This window comes from Xenopus laevis, chromosome 3L (assembly GCF_017654675.1).
Source record: "Xenopus laevis strain J_2021 chromosome 3L, Xenopus_laevis_v10.1, whole genome shotgun sequence".
NCBI classification, from domain to species: Eukaryota; Metazoa; Chordata; class Amphibia; order Anura; family Pipidae; genus Xenopus; species Xenopus laevis.
In genome coordinates, this window is record NC_054375.1 from 128,340,066 (window position 1) to 128,362,503 (window position 22,438).

Here is a 22,438-nt window from a genome sequence, read left to right on the forward strand (position 1 = left end):
TATGGCCATTTGTGTGATATCCATCCTTTTGGCCTCCAATCACTTGCAGTTTGTTGAGAATCAGCCCTTGTGAGACTACCTAAAAATGGGGGAGCAAAGTCTCCTTCAATTGCCATGCTGTATCTTCCTTTAGTTGGGTGGAAATAGATTTTCTTGGGAAGGTTTCTTTAGATTTGGTGTTTTCTTGCCTTTAAAACCCCTTTTTAGCGGGGTGTATCAGGCACCTTCCATGCAGCTCTAAGCAAACATAACAACCGTCAAGCCAGCCATTCTTGTTTGCAACATGGGCAAGTCTGAACAGCACAGAAGAGTTGTTAATTATCCATGTTTAACTATCTAAGCAGAGCATTGCTCCCAGTCTCTGCGCCTCAGGGAGGAAAGCCCATGGAAGGGTCCACAGGTGCCAGATGTTTGTTACATGTTCACTGAACATGTAACAAAGTTGTATTTATGTTGTGCCAATGTATACATGCAATTCAGGCACTTTCTTTCCACCTGCCATTGACTGCCATAGAGGGAACAAGTGGATATTGGGCCAACAATGTGCACTTCAGTAAAACCTACACCAGCAGAGTTAATGTTTGGTGTCCCATTTGCCAGGCCCAGACTGGTATGCTGTGGCTTCTGCAAAAAATGCTGCTGTAAGTTGTCATAGTAAATATTTATTGAGATTGTGGGTGACTATTTTGAATTCCAGTCTGGACCTGCCATTCACTTATATATGCCTTTTGTCTTTTGTAGCTGGCTCTGTTATTTGTACCTTGTACTCTAGCTGTGAGGAAATGGCTATTTTGTTGTACAAATCATCCCCTCCAGCATAAGCCTGCACCTTTGTTAGCCACATCTGAGACCTTTAATTTGGGAAGTGTTAACACCCATTTCTGGCTTTCTTTGATTTGCATGAAAACCTCTTTACTCTGAGTACAGAGAGGATTGAAAGGACAATGCTATGCAGAATTGAACTTTTAGGAAGAACTATTTTGTAATTTTATACAATAAAGAACAAATATTGTGATTGCTTTCCAAGAACCCAGCCAGTCTGAACATTGATCTGACTACAAGGGCTGTCTTTAGAGGTTGTCTCAAGCATATAAATTAAGACTTTCTCACCCATGGCTTTTGGCAAGCTGCAGCCTCCAGTACCATATAGCAGTCTTAATACAGTCACACTCCCCTTCCCAGAGACTATTATCCCACTGTTACTTTAGACACCATCTCTCCCTACTATACCTGCTATCCCACAGTCACACTCCCTTCCCAGAGACTATTATCCCACTTCTACTATGGGCACCATCTCTTCCTACTATACCTGCTATCCCACAGTCACACTCCCTTCCCAGAGACTATTATCCCACTGTTACTATAGGCACCATCTCCCCCTACTATACCTGCTATCCCACAGTCACAGTCCCTTCCCAGAGACTATTATCCCCACTGTTACTATAGGCACAATCTCTCCCTACTATACCTGCTATCCCACAGTCACACTCCCTTCCCAGAGACTATTTTCCACTGTTACTATAGGCACCATCTCTCCCTACTATACCTGCTATCCCACAGTCACACTCCCTTCCCAGAGACTATTATCCCACTGTTACTATAGGCAGCATCTCTCCCTACTATACCTGCTATCCCACAGTCACACTCCCTTCCCAGAGACTATTATCCCACTGTTACTATAGACACCATCTCTCCCTACTATACCTGCTATCCCACAGTCACACTCCCTTCCCAGAGACTATTATCCCACTGTTACTATAGGCAGCATCTCTCCCTACTATACCTGCTATCCCACAGTCACACTCCCTTCCCAGAGACTATTATCCCACTGTTACTATAGACACCATCTCTCCCTACTATACCTGCTATCCACAGTCCACACTCCCTTCCCAGAGACTATTATCCAGTGTTACTATAGGCACCATCTCTCCCTACTATACCTGCTATCCCACAGTCACACTCCCTTCCCAGAGACTATTATCCCACTGTTACTATAGATACCATCTCTCCCTACTATACCTGCTATCCCACAGTCACACTCCCTTCCCAGAGACTATTATCCCACTGTTACTATAGGCACCATCTCTCCCTACTATACCTGCTATCCCACAGTCACACTCCCTTCCCAGAGACTATTATCCAGTGTTACTATAGGCACCATCTCTCCCTACTGTACCTGGTAACTGATTATCATAGCCCCTTTACAGAGGATGTAGTCTATATTGTTCCTATAGGCACATCCTTACTATAATATACCTAGATGCAACAGCTCATTCCCGGAGGCTATTATACCCACTGCTATTATAGGTGACCATTCTATACTTGCCCTTACAAGACACCGTTATCCCCCCACCATTACTATATGTCAGAGGTTCTTGATATGTTTCATTTTGTTAAAATGTTTAGTGTCTGTCCTAGATGACATGGAGCAAGAGCAGAACAACTGTTTTGTGGTTCAAGGGGCCCTGAAGCTAAGAAGTCTCAACCTCAGTTATAGTTGCTGCCAGCACAGTCAAGTACATAAATTACATTTGTCATTCTTTTTTTACAGCCTCTAGTCTAGGGTATAGAGATCCACTCTGTATGTGGCCAAGGACCGTCTGCAATGATTGGACCTCTGAAAACTCTATTTCTTGCTATCAAAATCACAGTGGGGGTTGGTGCAGGTGCTGCAGGGACTGTCCAGTTGAAACAAACTTGTTTTCTCTCTAGCCAGTAATATGTTAGCTATTAACACTTTCAGCAAACAGCCTCCTGCATCTAGAAATTCCAGGGCAGATTACTTTATGGGAGTGGCAGGTCACACAGACACAACAGGCTAAACACAGGCAATGCTTAAAGATAAACATTGAATAAAGGATGGAAAAGTGGAGACCATGGCTGTCCAACTGGAGGCCCATGAGCTATACAGATTGCTGTTTGAAATCACATCATGTTCTGTTCATTTTCTAAGACTTTTATCAGAGAAATCAAGAAGCACCACCCTAAACTTGCTGAAACCCATCTACAAACCGACTGTGCCATTCCATTTGATTTAGATCTAAAATCCTAAACAGGCTGTCATAAATGTTATGCAGTCATAATGTTTGACCATATAGTTAAAATGTAACGGCTCTGTATCTGCTACAAGGCTAAATGGAACTGTAGGGAGTTTCCATGTGCCCCAGAATGTTGGTGTTAACTCTGCTCAAATCATCGACCTTTGAAGCTTTTTATGGTCTAATTCAGGAGTTGAGAAGTAGGTGTCCTGGATGACAGGCCAGTCTGTTAACCTCACAGACTGTTTACAAACATATTTTCTCGCTGTCTTAATGTGTATAAATATATGGACACTGGACCTCAGCTGTCAGAGATATTGAATGTCTTCACCATGAATGTCTGGAATTAGAGCCACCAGGCAACTACCAAGAGATGGCGGAATTACAGAGAGCAGTCGCCTGTGATCAGCTGCCAAGAAAGTGTGCTCAGTAACACAATACCAACTGTCAAGGAAACAGACTAGTAAGTCAACACTGGATGGCAAGGACACAAAAAGAAACAGCGCAACTTATAGGAAAAACAGGAAATAGCCCATTTCCTGAAGTAGCCGTCAACTAGTACCAGCGTACACTCCATCAAAGGTTAGAGATGGGGGCGTAACTAGATGTTATTGGGCCCCACAGCAAATTATATTTAGGGCCCCCAACATGTCCAGAGGTTGTCCTGTTTTTACCAATTGATATTAAAATTGCTAATTAATTAGAGACTCATTGGCCCCCTATACCACCTGGGTCCCCCTACAGTTGCAGGGTCTGCTTATTCTGTAGTTACGGCCCTGGTTAGAGAGCCTGAATCTCATAGCATTCACCATTTCATTCTTTATCAAAGTCCCTAAGAGCAGCTCATGCTAGAGCTATGCAGAGAAGTCCACGGTGCAATCCTCTAACTCAATATGACACACTTTGTTCGCTATGCCATAAAATGTTTAGGCACTGAATTTAGATTAAGAGCATGTGTCAATAATACAGTAGAACCCCCATTTTACGTTTTTCAGGGGACCAGAAAAATATGGTGTAAAATCCAGGAAAATGTAAAATCAGGGAAATGTATTATGCATAATATATAGGTCGGACCACAAAAGAACAATGTAAAATGAGGCAAAACTTAAAATCAGGGGATGTAAAATTGAGGTTTCACTGTATATACAATTCCCACTAAAATCATACTTTCATATCTGCTACTCAACCAATTTAATATATGCCCATTCCAAACCTTGCTGCTATAAACTTACGCAGGATGCCAACTTTTTATGTCCCAAGGCTTTCCTGCTGGCATGCTCCTCCATGCCCTCTGGTGCAGGTAAATGCTTTACCATCATATAGACAAATACAAGAGTCCTCTGCACTCAACCCATTATCAATATATTTAGGACACTGAGACATTTTGTGCCTTAAGCTACTAAAAATGCCTTACCCTTTAAACAAAACAGGGATTGTTTGTCCATATATTGCAATATATTTAAGCTGGTCAACTACATCAAACCATCCTTTACCATCCTTAATTCTCACTGGAGCAGCCACTGTAATAAAAGTCACATATCAGTATATGCCACCAGGTTGTGAGTGACACTGACTTTTAAGGGCAGAGACACACGTGGAGATTCGGGGAGATTTAGTTGGCCGGCGACAAATTGCCTCTTCTTCATGTGACTAATCTCCGCAAACTGCCTTCCCGCCAATTAGAATCTAAATCACAGACAGGATGGCACTCGGAGCGCTTCGTTTTGTGAAGTCGCCCAAAGTTGCCTCATAATGAAATTTTGGGCGACTACCAAAAACGAATTGCTCCAAGTGCCATCCCGCCGGCGATTTAGATTCTAGCTGGCGGGAAGGCAGTTTGGGGAGATTAGTCACCTAAAGACGAGGCAGTTAATCTCCCCGAATCTCCACGTGTGTTTCTCTGCCCTAAAGCCACTGACACACGAGGAGATTAGTCTCCTCTAGTGGAGTCGACTCATCTCTCCTGAATGCTTTCCCACTGGCAATATATAAATCATTGGTAGAAAATATACAAGTCACTTTGGCTTTCCCAAGTCGGCACATGTGGAATTTCGGAAAGCTGAAGTGACTTGTATGTTTTCCTACAAGTGATTTATATTATTGTTGGTGGAAAAGCATTCTGAGAAGATCAGTCTCCCGCACTAGAGGAGGTAATCCCAGGACGACTAATCTCCTTGTATGTCAGTAGCCTTAAGTTAAACGCACTGCAAAAAAGCAAAACAAGTTCCTTAAAGGACCAGTAACATCAATTTTTTTTAAAATGTGTTTGTATGATTCGAAAAAAAACACCAACACAAATTAAACTTTAAAATTGCAAAGTCTTTATTAAGAAATAACTTACTGATTCTTCGCTTGCGCTCCTCTTCAGAAAGCGATCGGTCGATCCATCGGTCAATGCTCGATTTCTCCTCCCTGCCTTCCTTATAGGAGATAGCCAGGGAGGAGAAATCGAATGCCGCAAGATGGATTGTCACTGGGTAGCCTTTTCTGAAGAGGAGCGCAAGCGGAATTTCGGTAAGTTATTTCCTAATAAAGACTTTGCGATTTTAAAGTTTCATTTGTGTTGGTGTTTTTTTTCGATCTATACAAACTAAATTTTATTTAAAAAATTTGTTACTGGTCCTTTAAAGCTGCACCTGCATCTAGCCAGTGTTCCATTTACAATAGATATGGAGATAACTAAGGGCTCCGCAACCCTGTACGGATGCTGGTGTTTCAGATCGATGTATTCAGAGGAAGAATTGAAGGCAAATATCATGCAGGCTTAAAATCAAATGCTCAGTGAAAAACTAATTTTTTTTATCATCTCAGACTGGGAAGAGAAACAGAGGGTTAATATCTGCCTTGCTGATAGAAGCCTGGGACATGCAGGGTTCTTCATTTAATAATTAGTGTGGATCAGAGATTGCTCTGCTGTTGGCATTTAGCTTCAGCAACAAGCCCCGGTAACAAGTTTTCATAGTTTAATGTCTTGCTATGGTAAGACACTTTGTAAGGAGACGGCAAGCTTCGTTTGACCAGGGTCATTGTCCCTAAATGTATTTAAATTTTAATTTAATATGAAATAGTCAATGGCTGAATATGTTTTAGGATATTTTATGACGTTCAGCCATTGGAGACGTGCCTGCCTCTCCTTGTTTGTAACTCCAGGGAAACTGCCCTGTTTATCTGCTGGACTCTGTAGCTTACAGAGCAGCTTGAACACAGCAGCAGATCCTGTTGGCGCTGGCAGCAAAATACAGACCTGCCTGACTGGTTTGTGGTAACAGGTGTGGTTCTAGAGGTGGAGAGAGAGCAATGGGTGCAGCTTTTGCTCTTTTAAAGAGAAGTGAGGAGGTGTGTGCCATGATCCCTTCAGCCTGACTGTCCAGAATACCCTTGTGAAAAAAGCATGTCAATTTAGTCAGTTGGCTTGGATCGGTGGGGTGGCCAGGTAAGAAAGGGTGTGGCTGGAGGTGTGACTTTTTCTTGAGCTTTATAGTGGGAATCTTCAATAGTCTGCAATGATTCTAGGCTGAACTAGATTGAGTGCAGTGAATATCCCATGTGAGGTTGGGAATATCTGAAAGTGATTTTCATCTTTGGCTGTATATGTTTTCCTGAATGCACACTGGCATGGACTTTGTGTCAGCCTAGCATCGATTGGTCAATTTTATTTAAAGGGAGGATCTTTAGTGGGACCGGCATTGCCTTTTATGGATTACCGCTCTTATTTCCAAGGATTATAGGAATGGAAATGTTTTGTTGTATTTTTTATCCGTTCATTTGTTCATAATTGTTTTGTCCTGCACAGTAGGACATCATCGGTGGTTAAATAGATGCTAGTTGTTTGTATAGGCACAATCGGTGAGATGTATAGAAAATGTTACTGGTGCAAGTGTAATCATAATAGAACCCTTGTATAAAGAAATCAATGGAATCTTGCTCTGTCTTGATCAGACTTTTGATTACTGCAGCCAAAATCTTTAAGGGCAGAGATACGCTGCGATTCTGAGAGATTAGTCAACCGCCGACAAATCTCCTCCTCAGCGGCGTTCCTAGAGGGGGGCGGGCCCTGGTGCGTGATGCGCAGCCGGGCCCCGCCCCCCCTCCGTACAGATTTCAGTGGCGTGCGGCGCTGCCGGGTGGCCCTGAGGGGGCACCCCCTGCTCCCCCGGTAGTTCCGCCACTGCTCCTCCTCTTTGGGGATGACTTATCTACCCAAACTGACTTAGTTTTCCGAAGTCGCACGAAGTTGCCTCATGAGGAAACTTAGGGCGACTTCAGAAAACGAAGTGCTCCGAGTGCCATCCCACTGGCGATTTTCATTCTAACCGGCAGGAAGGCAGTTCCGGCAGATAAGTCACCCCGAAGAAGGAGATTTGTCGCAGGGCAAATCTTATTATTAAAGGTAGACTTGTTATTTCAGTCAAAACTCAAATTTTTATGTTGAAAAAAAATAGAAAAATTCAATTTTTTTCTTTAAAAAAAACTAGGGAGTTTTTCACGATTTATTATACCCCGAAGCTGGAAATAGCTTGAATCCGAAAATACACCAACTAAAACATGTCAAGGTCATGTATAAGGCAATGGCTGAGGTCCATTGAACCATTTGAAGATGTTTGTAGCCTTCATGATGTTCAAGTTTTTTTGGGTGGGTTTCGCTCGAAAACTCAACCAATTTGAGATTTTTTTCACTGAAAACTCCATAAATTCGAGTTTTTTTACCCCGACTACACTGAGTTTTTTTTATACTCAAATTTTTTCTTAAATTAGAAACCATTCGAGTTGTGAGTTCATTCAAGGTCTAAAAAACCTCACAAAGCTCGAAAATTTGAACTTCGATAAATAAACCCCGTAATGTCAATTGTCATTGAGAAATAAAGTCCAAATTTTCCTTTGTTCAAGCTAAGTTCTTACTGATAACTATAACAAGAGAGGGCCACATCAATTGTTCCTTTTCTAAAGGGATTTTTTTGCCCCAAAAATTAGAGCATTTTTTTTAGAGGCCCCAGAAATACCGGTGTCTGGTAGTTTCTATTAAAGTCCATGGGAGGTAGCACTGGTGGTTCTGGGTGCATCTCCCCCCTGTGTGCCATAGCCCTAAGGATGGTTCTGCCTGCTGATGCCGTGTAAATGTTGCAGATTAACCCATGGGCAGAGTTTCATATTTGATCTGATCCACTGGAACAATGACTTCGCTATCTGTGTATATTTGGGCAAACTGAGAAATAGGTAAAACATTTATATCATTCTAATTATTTTGGAATTAAAAAAAAAAACTCTGTACCTTAACTCAACTAAATACACAGATATAGATTTTATGTGAGAAGGCAATGTTGTACTACCAGCAGCATAATGGGTGTGGGGCACGTCGTTTACATTTCTGCAGTGTAGTTCTGGAGTAAACAGTTGGGAGAGTTCAGTTCTGGCCAAGTATCTGTTGCCGTGTGTTTTTTTCCCATGTATAACTCTATTATCAGTTACCTCCACCCCTCTGAAGTTTAGCACACCAAGTCTTCTGCCCCTCCAGAGCCATTGAATTGTGATCCTCTGTGGAATGAGCAACAGTTAAGAGACCAGAGCATTTCAATGGCAAAGATTCATTTTCAATAGAAAGGATTAAAACAAAACATATAGCAAAATACAGAGCAGTTTGCCATTATATGTGTTCTATAAGGGTATGTGCTCATCATTTGAAAGCAATGTTCTTCGCTTCCCGAGTAGCCTTTGATGAAAGTGATCTAGAACCTGGTGTCTGGAACCTGCAGAAACCAAATGTGAACAAAGTGTAACTGCTAGAATTCTCTCTCTTCTTTATATGCCTGTCACAGCCCTGTTTTTACTACTTATCTGTTACAGTTCCTAGTTCAAAAAAAACAAATGTAAAAAATCTAGATCCTGACTGATATGAACATTTTAGGGTTAGTTCACACGAGGAGCTTTGGGGAGATTTAGTCTGCTGGCGACTAATTGCCTCTTCTTCTGGGCGACAATCTCCCCGAACTGCCTACGGGTGTCTTCCCATACGCTATAATGAAAAGTCGCCTGCACTAAAGCACATGTGGCTCTTCGTTATCTGTTGCCCAAAGTTTCCTCGTGAGGCAACTTCGGAAAATGAAGCTCCAGGTGTGCTTTACGCAGGCAACTTTTCATTATAGCAGATGGGAAGACACCCGTAGGCAGTTCGGGGAGATTGTCGCCCAGAAGAAGAGGCGATTAGTCGCCAGCCGACTAATTCTCCCCGAATCTCCTTGTGTGGACTAAAGGTCCCCATAGACGCGACGATTCTTCTTTGGTGAACGACGATTTCAGCGCAGTCCGACCAATCCGTCAAATTATCGTGCGGTTAGTGGGATTCGAACGATCGTACATCTTACGATTTTTCAGCCGACATCTGATCGGACAGGTTTAAAAATCTTTATCGGTCCCAGTGCAATCTATCTATGTTTGCAGGGACAAGCAGGCAGCTCCCCTATGTTTTCCTGGCAATAACTCCTTGGTCTTTTTAGTTGATGAACACATTGTACATTTAAACGATCATTTTGAGATAATCAGGGTCCCACGATAACGATTGAATCTTTTAAAAACCTTTACATCTATGGCCAGCTTTACCCTTATGGAGACTGGTCAGATTCTTGATGGACCTCTTGGTAAATAGCACCAACACACCATGTCTAGTATAGTATAAGGATAGTATAAGGTGCTTAAGCAGATAAAGAAGTTAGTTAGAGAAGCAATTCTAAGCATTCTAAGTCTGTAGTGCATTAAAAATCAGTAGTAAGACCAATGTGCACTTACCCTTAGCTCAGAAGCTCTAGGAAGAAAGCAGGGAACTTTTAAGCCCCATCCCTTTAACATACACCTGTAAATCATTCCCTGTTTTAAAGGCTGAATGGCAGCTATAGGCAATGTTTGGCTAAAAATTGTACACGAAACGAAAAGTTTTTTGTTTAACCCACAGTGTAGGTTAGACCGAGCGCTGGTGATTTCTTTCTATATCTTGAGAAGCAGTTCAGATCATTTGAGATATCTGTCCAAGAGGATAGAACAATAGAAAGGTTACCATGGCCCCTTCTATGGGATCCATGCATTCATCCCTGTTCGATACTGAAGAGTATTTTCCAGTGGATGCTTTGACATGAGTCCAGTTAGATTTAACAATGGCTTCATAATAAACAGAGTTGGTACGACGAGGGTGCCTGGGGATTGAGTGTCATGACATATGTCGTTTTTCCACATGCCCTACTCCACATTCCAGTATAGGTTAGTCTAGAAAGGACATTGGTTAGTTACACAAGAACAATTTTATCATTATTAACTTACTACTTTCAATAAGGCTGCTTTCAAGCCTTTCTGATATCTCATTTTAGGGGTGAGTGTCCCTACTCTTAAATTGCCCCTCTCCATCCTTCCAAAGATGCGTTAATGGGAGTGCAACCATATATGCAACATAAGAAGAGCTTGTCACACTTACTGAATATTTGTGCTACAACTACCGTCTTAGTAGTCACCTCTGCCTTAGATTTTGCATGGATTATATCAGACCGCAAAATTGTATCCCTCTGACTGATGTGAATGGCATCTCCCAGGACCCGAAGATACCTGGATACTATGGTATATTGGATATTATTTTGCCAAATCCCAAAAAGAGTTAATGGAGAGTAAGAAAGTGATGGAACATGAACATACCAGGATCTACTGGGGGCACTGTAACCTGATATACTGTATATTTTTGTTTATGATTACTCTCTGCTTGTTGAGACCAGGATAGATCTGTGGAATGCAGACAGAGAACCCTGTAGAGAGGGCGTTGCTGAGGCTGCATCCTGAGAGGAAGTGGATCTTGTCAGATCTCTGCATTTTCTCAGTTTATTTCCACTGAGCATTCATCTAGCACAGCACCCACAGGTTGGCTCTAATCCACTGCTTTCAGAACTGGACCTTTGCTGAAATTTATGCACACGATTAAAAGGCAGGACCATAATACTCAACTGTGTGTAACATGGCCAAGCACATGTCTCTTCAGGGTCAACGCAATCTCTCTCGGAAAGTTACTGATCGACCACTAAAACTGGCTGGCAGTTAAAGTGTAATCCAAATGGGAACAGGACCCAACGTAAATCAAAACAATGAGTTTTCCCTTGTTTATGAAGTGGGATGTAGGAAGTAGATTTAGTAATGATTTGGGAATCTTCTGTTAATGTGTAATAAAATCCCTTCTACGCTGCACTGCCATGGGAACGAAGCAATACGACCTTTTGTTAAGGGAAAAATAAACCATATTATAAACTGGGTGCATTTGACTTTTTAATAGGAAGCCACTTTATTCTTGTGGCAGCAACTTTCTCTAGCGCCATTGGCCGAATCCATTTCACGACTTACAATAAATAGGTGGTGGTCGTGCTGTTATTTCATTTGAGTGGTTTTAGGAATGTTAAGAACTAGGGGAAAAGGGTATGGAGACACATCCTACTATTCACATACATTGAAATTTATGGTACAGGTATGGGACCTGTTATCCAGAATGTTCGGGACCTGGGTTTTTCCGGATAACGGATCTTTCCGTAATTTGGGTCTTCATGCCTTAAGTCTACTAGAAATTCATTTAAACATTAAATAAACCCAATAGGCTGGTTTTGCTTCAAATAAGGATTAATGATATCTTAGTTGGGATCAAGTACAACCTACTGTTTTAGTATTGCAGAGAAAAAGGAAATCATTTTTAAAAATTTGGACTATTTGGATAAAATGGAGTCTATGGGAGACAGCCATTCCGTAATTCGGAGCTTTCTGGATATCGGGTTTCCGGATAAGGGATCCTTTACCTGTATATTCTCAGTTCAATGAATATTTTGTTTTGCATTTCATGAGTAAATCTGTTATGTCTGTGCACCTATACATAATTAGGTCAGCTTACGGCATCAAACTTCCTTCCTTCTTTCTAAAAGCGTGAATCTTGATGAGGGTGGGAAATCTGTGCCACATATACAAGGCAGTGGCATCTTTTAGGTCACACACGCTTCTCTACTTTGAAATCGTATGTGCTATGTAAGTTATTGTGTTCTCACGAATCCTATTGTGCAATTCCTGTTGAAGCTTAAAGTTACTCTGCCCACAGTGTAGACACTGGGCAAATTGGTGTTTTCTTTACTGGTGAAATATTTACAGCTTTTGAGACTTCAAAGGGTAATAGCACATTGGTTGTATTCTCGTCTGGCGTACATACAGCACCGGAGAAGTCGATCCTCCGCTTTCTACTATCTAAAGGTGTGTCTTTCCAAATTACCATTTGATCGTGCGCTTGTCAGGCTGCAGATTTGATTTTGTCTGCTGGTGTATACACTAGTGGAAAATCAACAATATTAGGAGTCTCCATCAGGCATTTTATCTGCCACCTTTTTAACACTGTATAGGTGAATCACTGTTTAGTAGAACAGTAATGATGAAGCTATCGGTAGAGATCTGTTGGTGATTAGATAGAAAAAAATAATGGTAATAATGTGTTTTTTTGCTCATATACACACCGCGGAGCTGGAGCAAGAAAGCCTGAAGTGATGGGAGTTATGCAGAAATGGAATGTCACATTTCTAGCACATGATGGTGTTGTATACAGGTGTCGTATTAAAACGGGAATGACGGCTAAAACAAGTTAAAGGGGCAATGGCTTAACGTGTTTCTAAGCATATAGTATGAGTAAACTGAGATTAACCCCTGCTTCAGAAGAAGGTTATTCATTTTATGTATTTATTAAGGTAATAAATCACCATTTATTTAAAGGAGAAGGAAAGGCTTTGTACACTTGGGGGTGCCAAATGTTAGGCACCCCCAACTGATTGTATTGACTTACCTGAAACCCCCGTGGCCGTGATCCTATCAGCAGAAAACTGCACTGGCCTGGAGTTATACCAGTGAGCACCGGATCCTCTTCTGGCGTCTTCTTTCTTCAAATTTCCCGGGCAGCCGCATGCGCAGTTTAACTAAATAGCCGACTTTTTTGTTAAAGTTCAGCTTTTCGTTCTACTGCGCTTACGCAGCCGCACGAAGGAAAGAGTAAGATGGAAGAAATCTTGTGTAGAATTAAAAAAGGCTTAAGGAGTGATTTACTAATCAGAGAAAATTTTTTTCCAGCCTTTCACTTGCACAAATTATTTGGGAATAACCTTCTTTTACCACCTCACCTGGTCACTTGCAGTAACATTACAGTCTTCTGCTCGCTGTAATTTGCACCCGAATTACATTTAACACTAGTCATTACAAAGCATTGAAAATACACTGAATTACCTAATGAACATTATTCCAGTCCCTTGAGTACAAGGCTGGTTGGTCAGTGGTGGATACAGTATTCTGTTTCTTTTTGGCTTTACTGGTCCTTTAATAGAATCAAACATATATAGGCTATCACCCTTGCTGTTAAATGCCTCTGCTGCTAAAGGAGCTGGTATGTCTCTGTATGCAAGTTCACATAATAAAGGCATTTTAATGACAGAGTAGATAAGCGCTATTAAAAGTCTGAAGTTGGGGCAGATGCCTCTCCCAAAAAAACTTGAGAGTTGTAAAGAGAAATAATAAATGTAGATAACGGATATTTCTTTAAAATATTGACACATTTTTCTCAAGTATTTTGAGTAGCTCAAATAGTAGTGCCAAAGCATTCAAAAGCGTTAGCTTGGTTAATGGATGTTCTTGTCAAATCTTGGAAAACATTACCACTTTGAGGACCTTACTGTCATGAGGTCTAGTCATAAACAGATCTTTGATTTTTCAGATTTTGGCTTTATATTGTTGATGAAATTCATCTTTTTTCGCTCTTAGGCCAGTGACACACTAAGCCTTATCTCCGCTTCCATCGCAACACAGGTAGAGAACAAGCCAAAGCATTCTATCAAGGCATTGCATTGGCCTACACATGGAACAGATTTTGGCTTGGAAGCACAAAAGTATGCATTTTTGTGCCAAAATCTGCTACATGTGAACTCTGAGGCCAATTCTGTAACATGGCTCAGAGAAAACACTTAGTGTGCCACTGGCATCAGGATTATGGGACATATGGGGCATTTTGTCCTGCTATTTTTTAGCCTTCAGAGAAACATCTGAAAACACACGTGTTTCATCTGAACTCCATACACTCCTTGCTCCAGTACAGGTGCTTTTTAGTGCAAAAATGCTAATACCGGCTGACAGTGCCCGGTGTGAAATAGATGCCCAGTTGTCCGTCAGCCATATGATTTTAAAGTCTCCTAAAGCACTTTTTTCCCCAATACCTACACAACGTAGAACCGCGTCTCTTCTTGTATAAAGCTTTTTTTGGTGAGTGCGGCAAGAAGTCACCTGTCTGGCGCTATAAATGAGCCACCTCGTCGCTCTGGAAGTATTGCAGCTAAGGAAATCGTCGCCTTTTTGCGCTACACAAGCTTTGCCCAGCTTCTGATTGGCAGTCAGGAATACGCAGGCATAGAAGGGTGGACTCCGGTTTATCTGCCAGGGCTTTTCCAGATTACATCATATGGAACAAGGGAATGGGAAAAGAATGGTGAGCACGCTCTGCCTTTCCTGCGCAAGGGGGACTCGACGTCCACAACCAGAAGCGAACATTTTGGGGGAAATCGAATCTCATCAGCTTCCTTTTTTCGACGCAGGGTTCAAGCTCGAGCGTAATGGAGAGAGAGAGAAAATATTTGCAGCTGTGCTCCGCTCCTTTTAACTGAGCTGGGTATGCGCACAAGGTGGCCGGGGCGAGGCACGATGCCGGATTCCAGTTCACTTGCATTTAGCTGGTGCTCATGGAAAGAGAATCCCATTCCCCATCTTGTACTGACTGCTCTTATGGTAGATTGCAGCAGAGAGAGCTGTGTGCTGTTAGCAAAATGTACGTGTGCCGTTTGACAGGGCTAATGGCCCCTACAGCTGTTAGAAGGGGGGAGGGTGAGGTGTGTGTAGGCTGAATCTCTAAGCAGCTTCCTGCTCGCCACTTCTATTCTCACGTCTTTTTTTAAAGCCCCAGGACTCTTCTTCCCTCTCCGGCTTCCTCGCTTCTCTATTTCTAGTGGATTCTTCAAATGTAAGTTCCCCTTTTCTTTCATATATCCAAGATTTCTCTCTCTTCCGCATTGTTTGCTTTTAACCCTGTGATTTCCTGAGTAACCAAGTCAGTACTTCTCTTCCCTGCAGAGGTCCTTAATGAAGAAAAAAAAAAACAATACATTAGTCGAATCTGAACAAAGTTACACGAGATTTCAGATAAAGCACCTGTCTCGTGGTCACTTTCTGCGGTGCCGTGTGATTGATGTGGGGCAAAAAAAAAAAAAAGCTGGCTTTTTTTTAATCGCCTAAAATGTCATTTATTTAATGTATTTAATTGTGAATAAAATCCTCTAATGACAATGTACTTTTTATTTATGAAATTCAAAATGTAATACATTTGAAAAAATGTTGTTTTGTCTTTTGAAAATGAAGAAGCAGAATGGAGAATAAAGGGCATTTAATTGAGGGCACGTGCAACCGCTGTTATAAAGGATTAGCAAGGATCAGGGAAAATAGGTGTGATTCTCCTTTTAGGGGGGGAAATATGCCTTTGTATGCAAGGCAAGGATGTGTTGTGCATGCTAGAGAGAGCCGTGTGCTGGGTATAGAGCCGAGAAGAGACGCAGGGGATGCACAAGCCTCTGCTTCATTGTGCTGCACTGCCAGAGACAAAGAGGCAGCAGATGACTGATTGCAAATGCTGGATAAGAGAGATTCTATTGGCTTGGATAATAGAGCTCTGTTGCTATAGAAAGTGCCCTTTCTTTAACTCCTTACAGTTAGGGTGAACTGCCAGGAATTGTGAGGCAAGACATTCACTGGGGTTACATGCACCTTTGCCAATTGCCTCTATAAATTATAATACGTAGAACGGTAGGATTTAAGTTCATTTTAGGAATCATGATTTCCTTTTGTTTTACGTTTTTGTTTATTATTTTGTCTGGCCATATATACATGTGCTTAAATAGGTCTCGACCCTTACACATAACCCTGTTTGAATACATCATGGGATATAAGTAAGTAAAGGCACAACGTATTAATACACAATATGATGAATTTGTCTGGAATTGGGAGTAGATATTATAGACCACCATCTAGTCAGTGCTTTGTCTTTAATGGTAAAAAAGGTTTTGCAGTGGATTTTTTTTATACTTGTTTCCTGGGGATTGAGTATTGGATTGACTTTGTCCAGTTGGGAAGCCATGACAGCCTTGCCTTTTTGCACCTAGTTATTTTGTCATCATTTGGGTGTGTGGCTTCAAGGCAATGGTTGCCTAATGCTATGTGCCAAAGTTGCCTGTATGTATGTGAGGATGTTCTTGTAATGTGGTGAATTTTCTCTCCATGTAAATTCACCCAATACAGTTGGGGTAATGAAAATCCTTGATAGAGAATTTACACCATAAAATGGTGTAAATGGGATAATTGCAGGGGAGGGGAGGTGGGTAATGAGATTATTGGCAAGATAACTGGTAAAAATTCCTTCTTGTGCTCTTGGTAAATTGGAGAAAATTAACGGAGGAAAAGATGAAAGTGAAGTTAATCCACCAAAACCTGTTTTAAGGTGGCCATACACATAGAGATTCGCTCGTTTGGTTATTTCACCAAACAAGCCCAACAATCGGATTATAATGAAGGGTAAACGGGTGGTCGGACGGGATCTTTAGTCGACTTTCGGCCAGATATCGATCAGGGAAGCCTGTCGGAGGGCCCCATACAGGGGCCAATAAACTGCCAACTCTGTCTGTCAGCAGCTTTTATCAGCCCATGTATGGCCACCTTTACTCTCCTTTGGTAAATTTTAAATTCTTGGTGAGAATGAAGGTTGATACGATAGCAGGACATAGTCAAACATATACAGCTTCATAAATGTGGTGTCTGCCCTCCATTGGGTTGAAAACAAATGTAGAGCCTGTATCAGTTACAAGAATTATGGAATCCATCATAAGAGAAGCTAATTTGATTTCAAATCTGATAAAGTGTATTTTTCCACAAAAGTCATCCGGAATGAATTAAAAGGCTTTTCCATCTTTTACAGAATATTTTTATTCATATTCTAAAATTCATTTGCTTTTGTGACACAAGGAGGAAATTGCTTACTATTAACAAGATCAAATCTATGGCTGAAAATTTGCATCACTCAAAAAATCATCCTTTACCAGAGCTCAAAGGAAAATGTGGGTTGCATGGTCTCCCCATGCATTTGGTTATGTACCTTCTAAACTCTGAGCTTTCTGGTGTTGCAACTAGTATGCCAAGAGGAGCAGAAGCTGTTGCTATTTCTTCATTATGTTTCATCAAAAGCAAGTTAAACTGGGTTTTAATAATTCTAATTATTAATTGTGTCATGTTATATCTGCGTTTCCTACATTGTTGCAAAATAGACAAAAATATATCAAGAGTTACTTAAGAGTAATCATTGGCAAAGCCCCATTGATATAACTTAAGAAACAAATGAAAAACGAAAAATCTGCAGTTAAGAGAGTTTTTTTGTACATTTTAAGCCTGGCAGTTGATCACATTGCCATGTGGTACAGTTGTTTGGCTTGACATTTAAGATATCAGTTCTCTATAGAGCAGGGATCCCCAACCTTTTGAATCTGTGAGCAACATTCAGAAGTAAAAGGAGTTGGGGAGCAACACTAGCATGAAAAATGTTCTCGGGGTGCCAAATAAGGGCTGTGATTGGCCATTTGTTAGCCCCTATGTGGGATTGACAACCAACATTGAAGCTCTGTTTGGTAGTAAACATGGTTTTTATACAACTAAAACTTGCCTCCAAGCCTGAAATTCAAAAATAATCACCTGCTTTGAGGCCACTGGGAGCAACATTCAAGCGGTTGGAGAGCAACATGTTGCTCACGAGCTACTGGTTGGGGATCACTGCTATAGAGTATGACCCACCACATGTCAGGTTTCATCATCTCAATAAAACTTAATTACAGAAAAGTTCAGGATTAGGTCGAAGCCAATCCTTCTTTAGTAGGTTTTGGATTCCGTTAAATATATAGGCCTTTCTGAACCCAACATGAGCCCTTACAATTAGGGATGCGCCGAATCCAGGATTTGGTTTGGGAATCGACCTTTTTCAGCAGAATTTGGCCAAATCCTTGTGCCTGAGAAACCAAATCCTAATTTGCATATGCAAATCAGGATTCGGGTTCAGTTCAGTATTCGGTCAAATCTTTCACGCGGGATTCAGCCGAATCCCAAATAGTGGATTCCGTGGAATCCCTACTTACAATCACATGCCTGACCACTCTGAGAGCGGTGAATTTTTAAAGCACCCCTTCCCTATTATTTAGCTAATTTGAATGTACAAATTAGGTTTGGGATTCCTTTCATATCCTTTGGATTCTGTATTATGAGAGAGTGAAAAATGGATTTTGTGTATTCCTAATAACGAGTTTTATCCAGCTCTTTAAAATTGCATAATTTTACATTTAGATCCAAGTTGGCTGAACACAACCAATAAGTGCACAACCAGTAGAAAATAGTGTCCTTTGCCCAAGGGGCACAAAACACAACTCTTCAGTTGTCTAAGAAAAGATTTTGTATGTGTAAAAGGCATATTTACACAAAAGATGTAGCCTTGCTGTAACATATCCAAAAACTGTTTAAATGTAAGATGCATGTACAGATATAAGACAAAACACTAAACATGATTAACTCCATTATTCATTTCTAGCATTTTCCTCACTTCTACTAACAGCTCCCTTCCTATCAAACCACATTAGTTAGTTGTTCGTTATAGTACGATACATTCTCTGAAGTCAGAGGGAAAAGAAACTTTGTAATGAAATATTGACATTGAAAAAAGAGTGTATTTTAATTGTAATCTAATTCATCCATCATGTGTTGATGTCAGGAGTCATTGCAGCAGTGTGTTTTCTTTTCAATGATTTTAGAAGAGGGCTTTTTATTTAGAAAGAAGAATATCTTCATATTTGGATACAAATAATACTAAAAAAAACATGAAGAAAACCGTGGCAAGTTGCAGTTTAAATAAAAAGGTTACCATGATCTTTACTGCATGTATATTCTACATTAGTTATGTTTATGTAAAGAACATTAAAAAGTATTCCTGATTCTCATGTATATATTTATGTTCTCTACCTACAGAACTGTTCTGAAAGCATTTTAGTTGATGGACCCAAAACAGACCAAATGGAAGCAGGGCCAGTTAACCATGTTCAAGAAGGAAGGTTGAAGCAGGAATGTGACTCTACCCTCCCAAGTAAAGGAAGTGAGGATCTAGCAAATCAGTTATTAATGGAAGCTAATTCGTGGCTTAGCAATACAGCTGCTCCTCAGGATCCCTGCAACAAGCTCAACTGGGATAAACCCATCATTCCCAACCATATTGCTGCTAATAACAATTCAAACCTAGAAGATGCCAAAAACTTAGTTGCATTCTCTGCTGTGGCTGAGGCTATGTCTAACTATGGCATGCCTGCATCAGGGACCCCCTCTTCAATATCAATGCAGCTATATGAAAAGTTTAATTATGAGACAAACCAAGACAACTCTGGGCACTCAGAAGGCAATGCTCCCTCATGTCCCGAAGACCTAAACACTCTAAAAGAAGCCCTTGCACTTGCAAAGCATGGTGTAAAACCACCTAACTGTAACTGTGATGGCCCTGAGTGTCCTGACTATCTTGAATGGTTGGAAAATAAAATAAAATCTACAGGTAAAGGTTCTCAGGAGAGCCCATTCCCCAGTCTAGGTCAGGTCAGTAAAAAGCTGGTGCAAAAATCATACCATAAAGAACAGGTGCTAAATCTAGAAAATACAAATGTAACATGTCCTTCAGGCAACCTTCCATTTTCTCAAAATGCACTGAGTCTTGCTAAAGAAAAGAATATAAGTCTACAAACGGCCATTGCCATTGAAGCTCTTACACAACTATCATCTGCACTTCCACAGACAAACAATGAATACCCCAATGCTCCTTCCCAACCCTTAATAAACCATAATGATCAGTTAACTCATTTTCCCACTGCTAAAGGCAACCAGTTACCTATGTTACCCCTATCCTGCAATGAACTGTTCCAGAATCAGCAGGCCCAATTATACACTGGCAAAAATGCACTTCCTGTGCCCCAATCTCCAAGGCAAGCCTCTTGGGAACAGAACAAGAAACCAGGTTACCAAGAATCAGAATACATTCCTGAGAACTTATCTCAAAGTTCTTCTGTGTTGCCCAGTGATGCTTCTACCCCACAAAAAAAAGAATTCCTTCAGCAGTGGGTCCAAAATGCTGATCTTTTGAAGTCTCCATCTGATCCTATGACAGGGTTGAAGCAATTGCTTGGGAACACAGATGAGTACATCAAGTCTGCATTTAAAGGGCCAGAAGGTTTGTCCAAGAAAATAAAAAATGTGAAGTCTAAACATACCATTAAATCCATTAAAAAAGAATCTGCTGACTTCACCAAAATGTCACCAGATCAACAGCTGTCTCAGCTTCTTCAAGGAAATGACTTTCATCGTAATACCCAGGCTGCACTTCAGCAGCATCTCCACCATAAACGTAATCTTTTTGTGGACTCAAACACTATGGAAGCATGTACCCAAGAACAGCAAAACTGGTGGGTGCCGAATTCTCAACAAGCTCCAGTTTCCAAGACAACAGAGAAGCCTGTTAAGGAGAGGAAGAAACGGCGACAATCTCCTTCACAAAAGCAAGTGGAACCAAAACCCAAACCACCACGCAAGCAAGTGCAAATAAAAAAACCCAGGGTTAAGGAAGGAAATGCAGTCTTCATGCCTGTGAGTCAAATAAGCCTGGATTCTTTTCGCAGAGTGGAAAAAGAAGAGAACCAAGTGAAAGAATTGGATCTTGAAAACTCTCTTCCTATTAACGTACAACCAGACCTACTTGGGTCCCAGTCTATACAGCTGACTGGATCACAGGCAAATCTTGAAAATCAAAAGACTGTAAACACTCAGGAAACGTGCAATGAAAATCAGACTAGCATTGGAAAAGCCAATAACTTTGCACTTTGTGTTAATAAGACTAATTCTCTTGTTGCAAAAGGTCGATGTCCAACACCTTCCACAGGTGATTCCAGCTCTGGACAAGGTGATTCTGCCAACCAGCACACAAACTTGACTGATGTTCCCGGGCAAAATGACCTTAGCTGCATTGATGACAAGTTTGAAGATCTCATAAAGCAGTTTGCAGCTGAGTTTGGGGAGGATTTCTCTCTTCCAGGTTCTGAGGTCCCCTCTCAGAATGGCGAAAGACCACCAAAACAACAAACATCAGGAGTTCCACAGTTTAAAATGCCGTTTCCTTCCCAGTTACCATCTGAGAATGCCACCCATTCCAATCCTGCACTTTCAAATAATCTTTTAACACATAATGCGTCTCATAAGTTTGATAGTCTGTTCTCATCAAAGTCTCCCAAGCAGATAAAAATCGAATCTTCTGGTGCTATAACAGTGGTGTCTACCACATGCTCCTACTCAGAGGAAAACCAACATCTTGATGGAACTCCTACAAAAAGTGAACTGCCTTTCAATCCTACTCTTAGTGGGTTTTTGGAATCTCCACTCAAATATCTGACGTCTCCAACCAAGAGCTTAATCGATACACCAGCTAAAATGGCTCAAGCAGAATTTCCAACATGCGACTGTGTTGGTAAGTGTTTCATCACTTTGGATCATTGAATACTGGCTTATTTCATCCAATTATGTCTTGTTTTCAAAGGGTGCTGAATGTCACTTTCTGTTTTTGTCACTCTCACCCACCCTCCCAGTATTGTTCCTTAACTACTTAAGCTGTCTGTCAATAGCTTCATGGTGCTTTTAGGGATAACTAACTCATGCATGGGTCATCTGCACTAACATACCAAATCCAAATTAGGTTCTTGGCTTTTTTATTTGTTCTCAAATTGATCAAGTACTTGTTATGAAGCCTTCCATAGACATTCTGAGCCAGCTTCCTAGATGGTTGCTATGAATTAAAAAGCCAGTTACCTAGTGATTTTTTCTATCTTCCGTGGTTTGATAAATTGGCCAGTTCACACATGGTGCAGTTGAAAATTGGATTGTCTGTGGCTGGAATAAGAACAGGAACAGAGAAGATGTATTTCCGTTTGTCTAGTTGATAATGTTTTGATCTGTGCATAATTTGGACTGCCACATATTTAGCGCGAGGGGGGAGGTTGTTGGACCAGTAGCACCAAAATAATGCTTTTATTGCATTTTCATTTGTCTCCTAATTTAGAGACAATATATTATCCTTAGGCAGCTGAGTCAGATTTATGACATAATGCAAATATGGCCTAATTCATTAATAATATTGGAAATATTTCTGACAATTTGGATAGAAGTCTGGTCTAACTTATAACTCCGAGATTGGAGTCATTACAAATTGTCAGGCCAGG

General features: G+C 41.0%; 1 protein-coding gene across 8 annotated transcripts in view; it reads left to right on the forward strand.

Moving 5' to 3' along the window:
* Positions 1–22,438, forward strand: part of tet3.L (tet methylcytosine dioxygenase 3 L homeolog) — a 79,269-nt gene that overhangs the window by 34,917 nt on the left and 21,914 nt on the right. For 6 of the 8 annotated variants that reach the window (XM_018253379.2, XM_018253381.2, XM_018253378.2 and 3 more), the window contains one exon: positions 19,164–21,690. In XM_018253379.2, the coding sequence (XP_018108868.1) occupies positions 19,164–21,690 (2,527 nt within the window). Of the gene's footprint in view, positions 1–5,630; positions 6,472–13,111; positions 15,079–19,163; positions 21,691–22,438 lie in introns of those variants that run through there. The other 2 variants (XM_018253382.2, XM_018253383.2) reach the window with 2 other exon arrangements.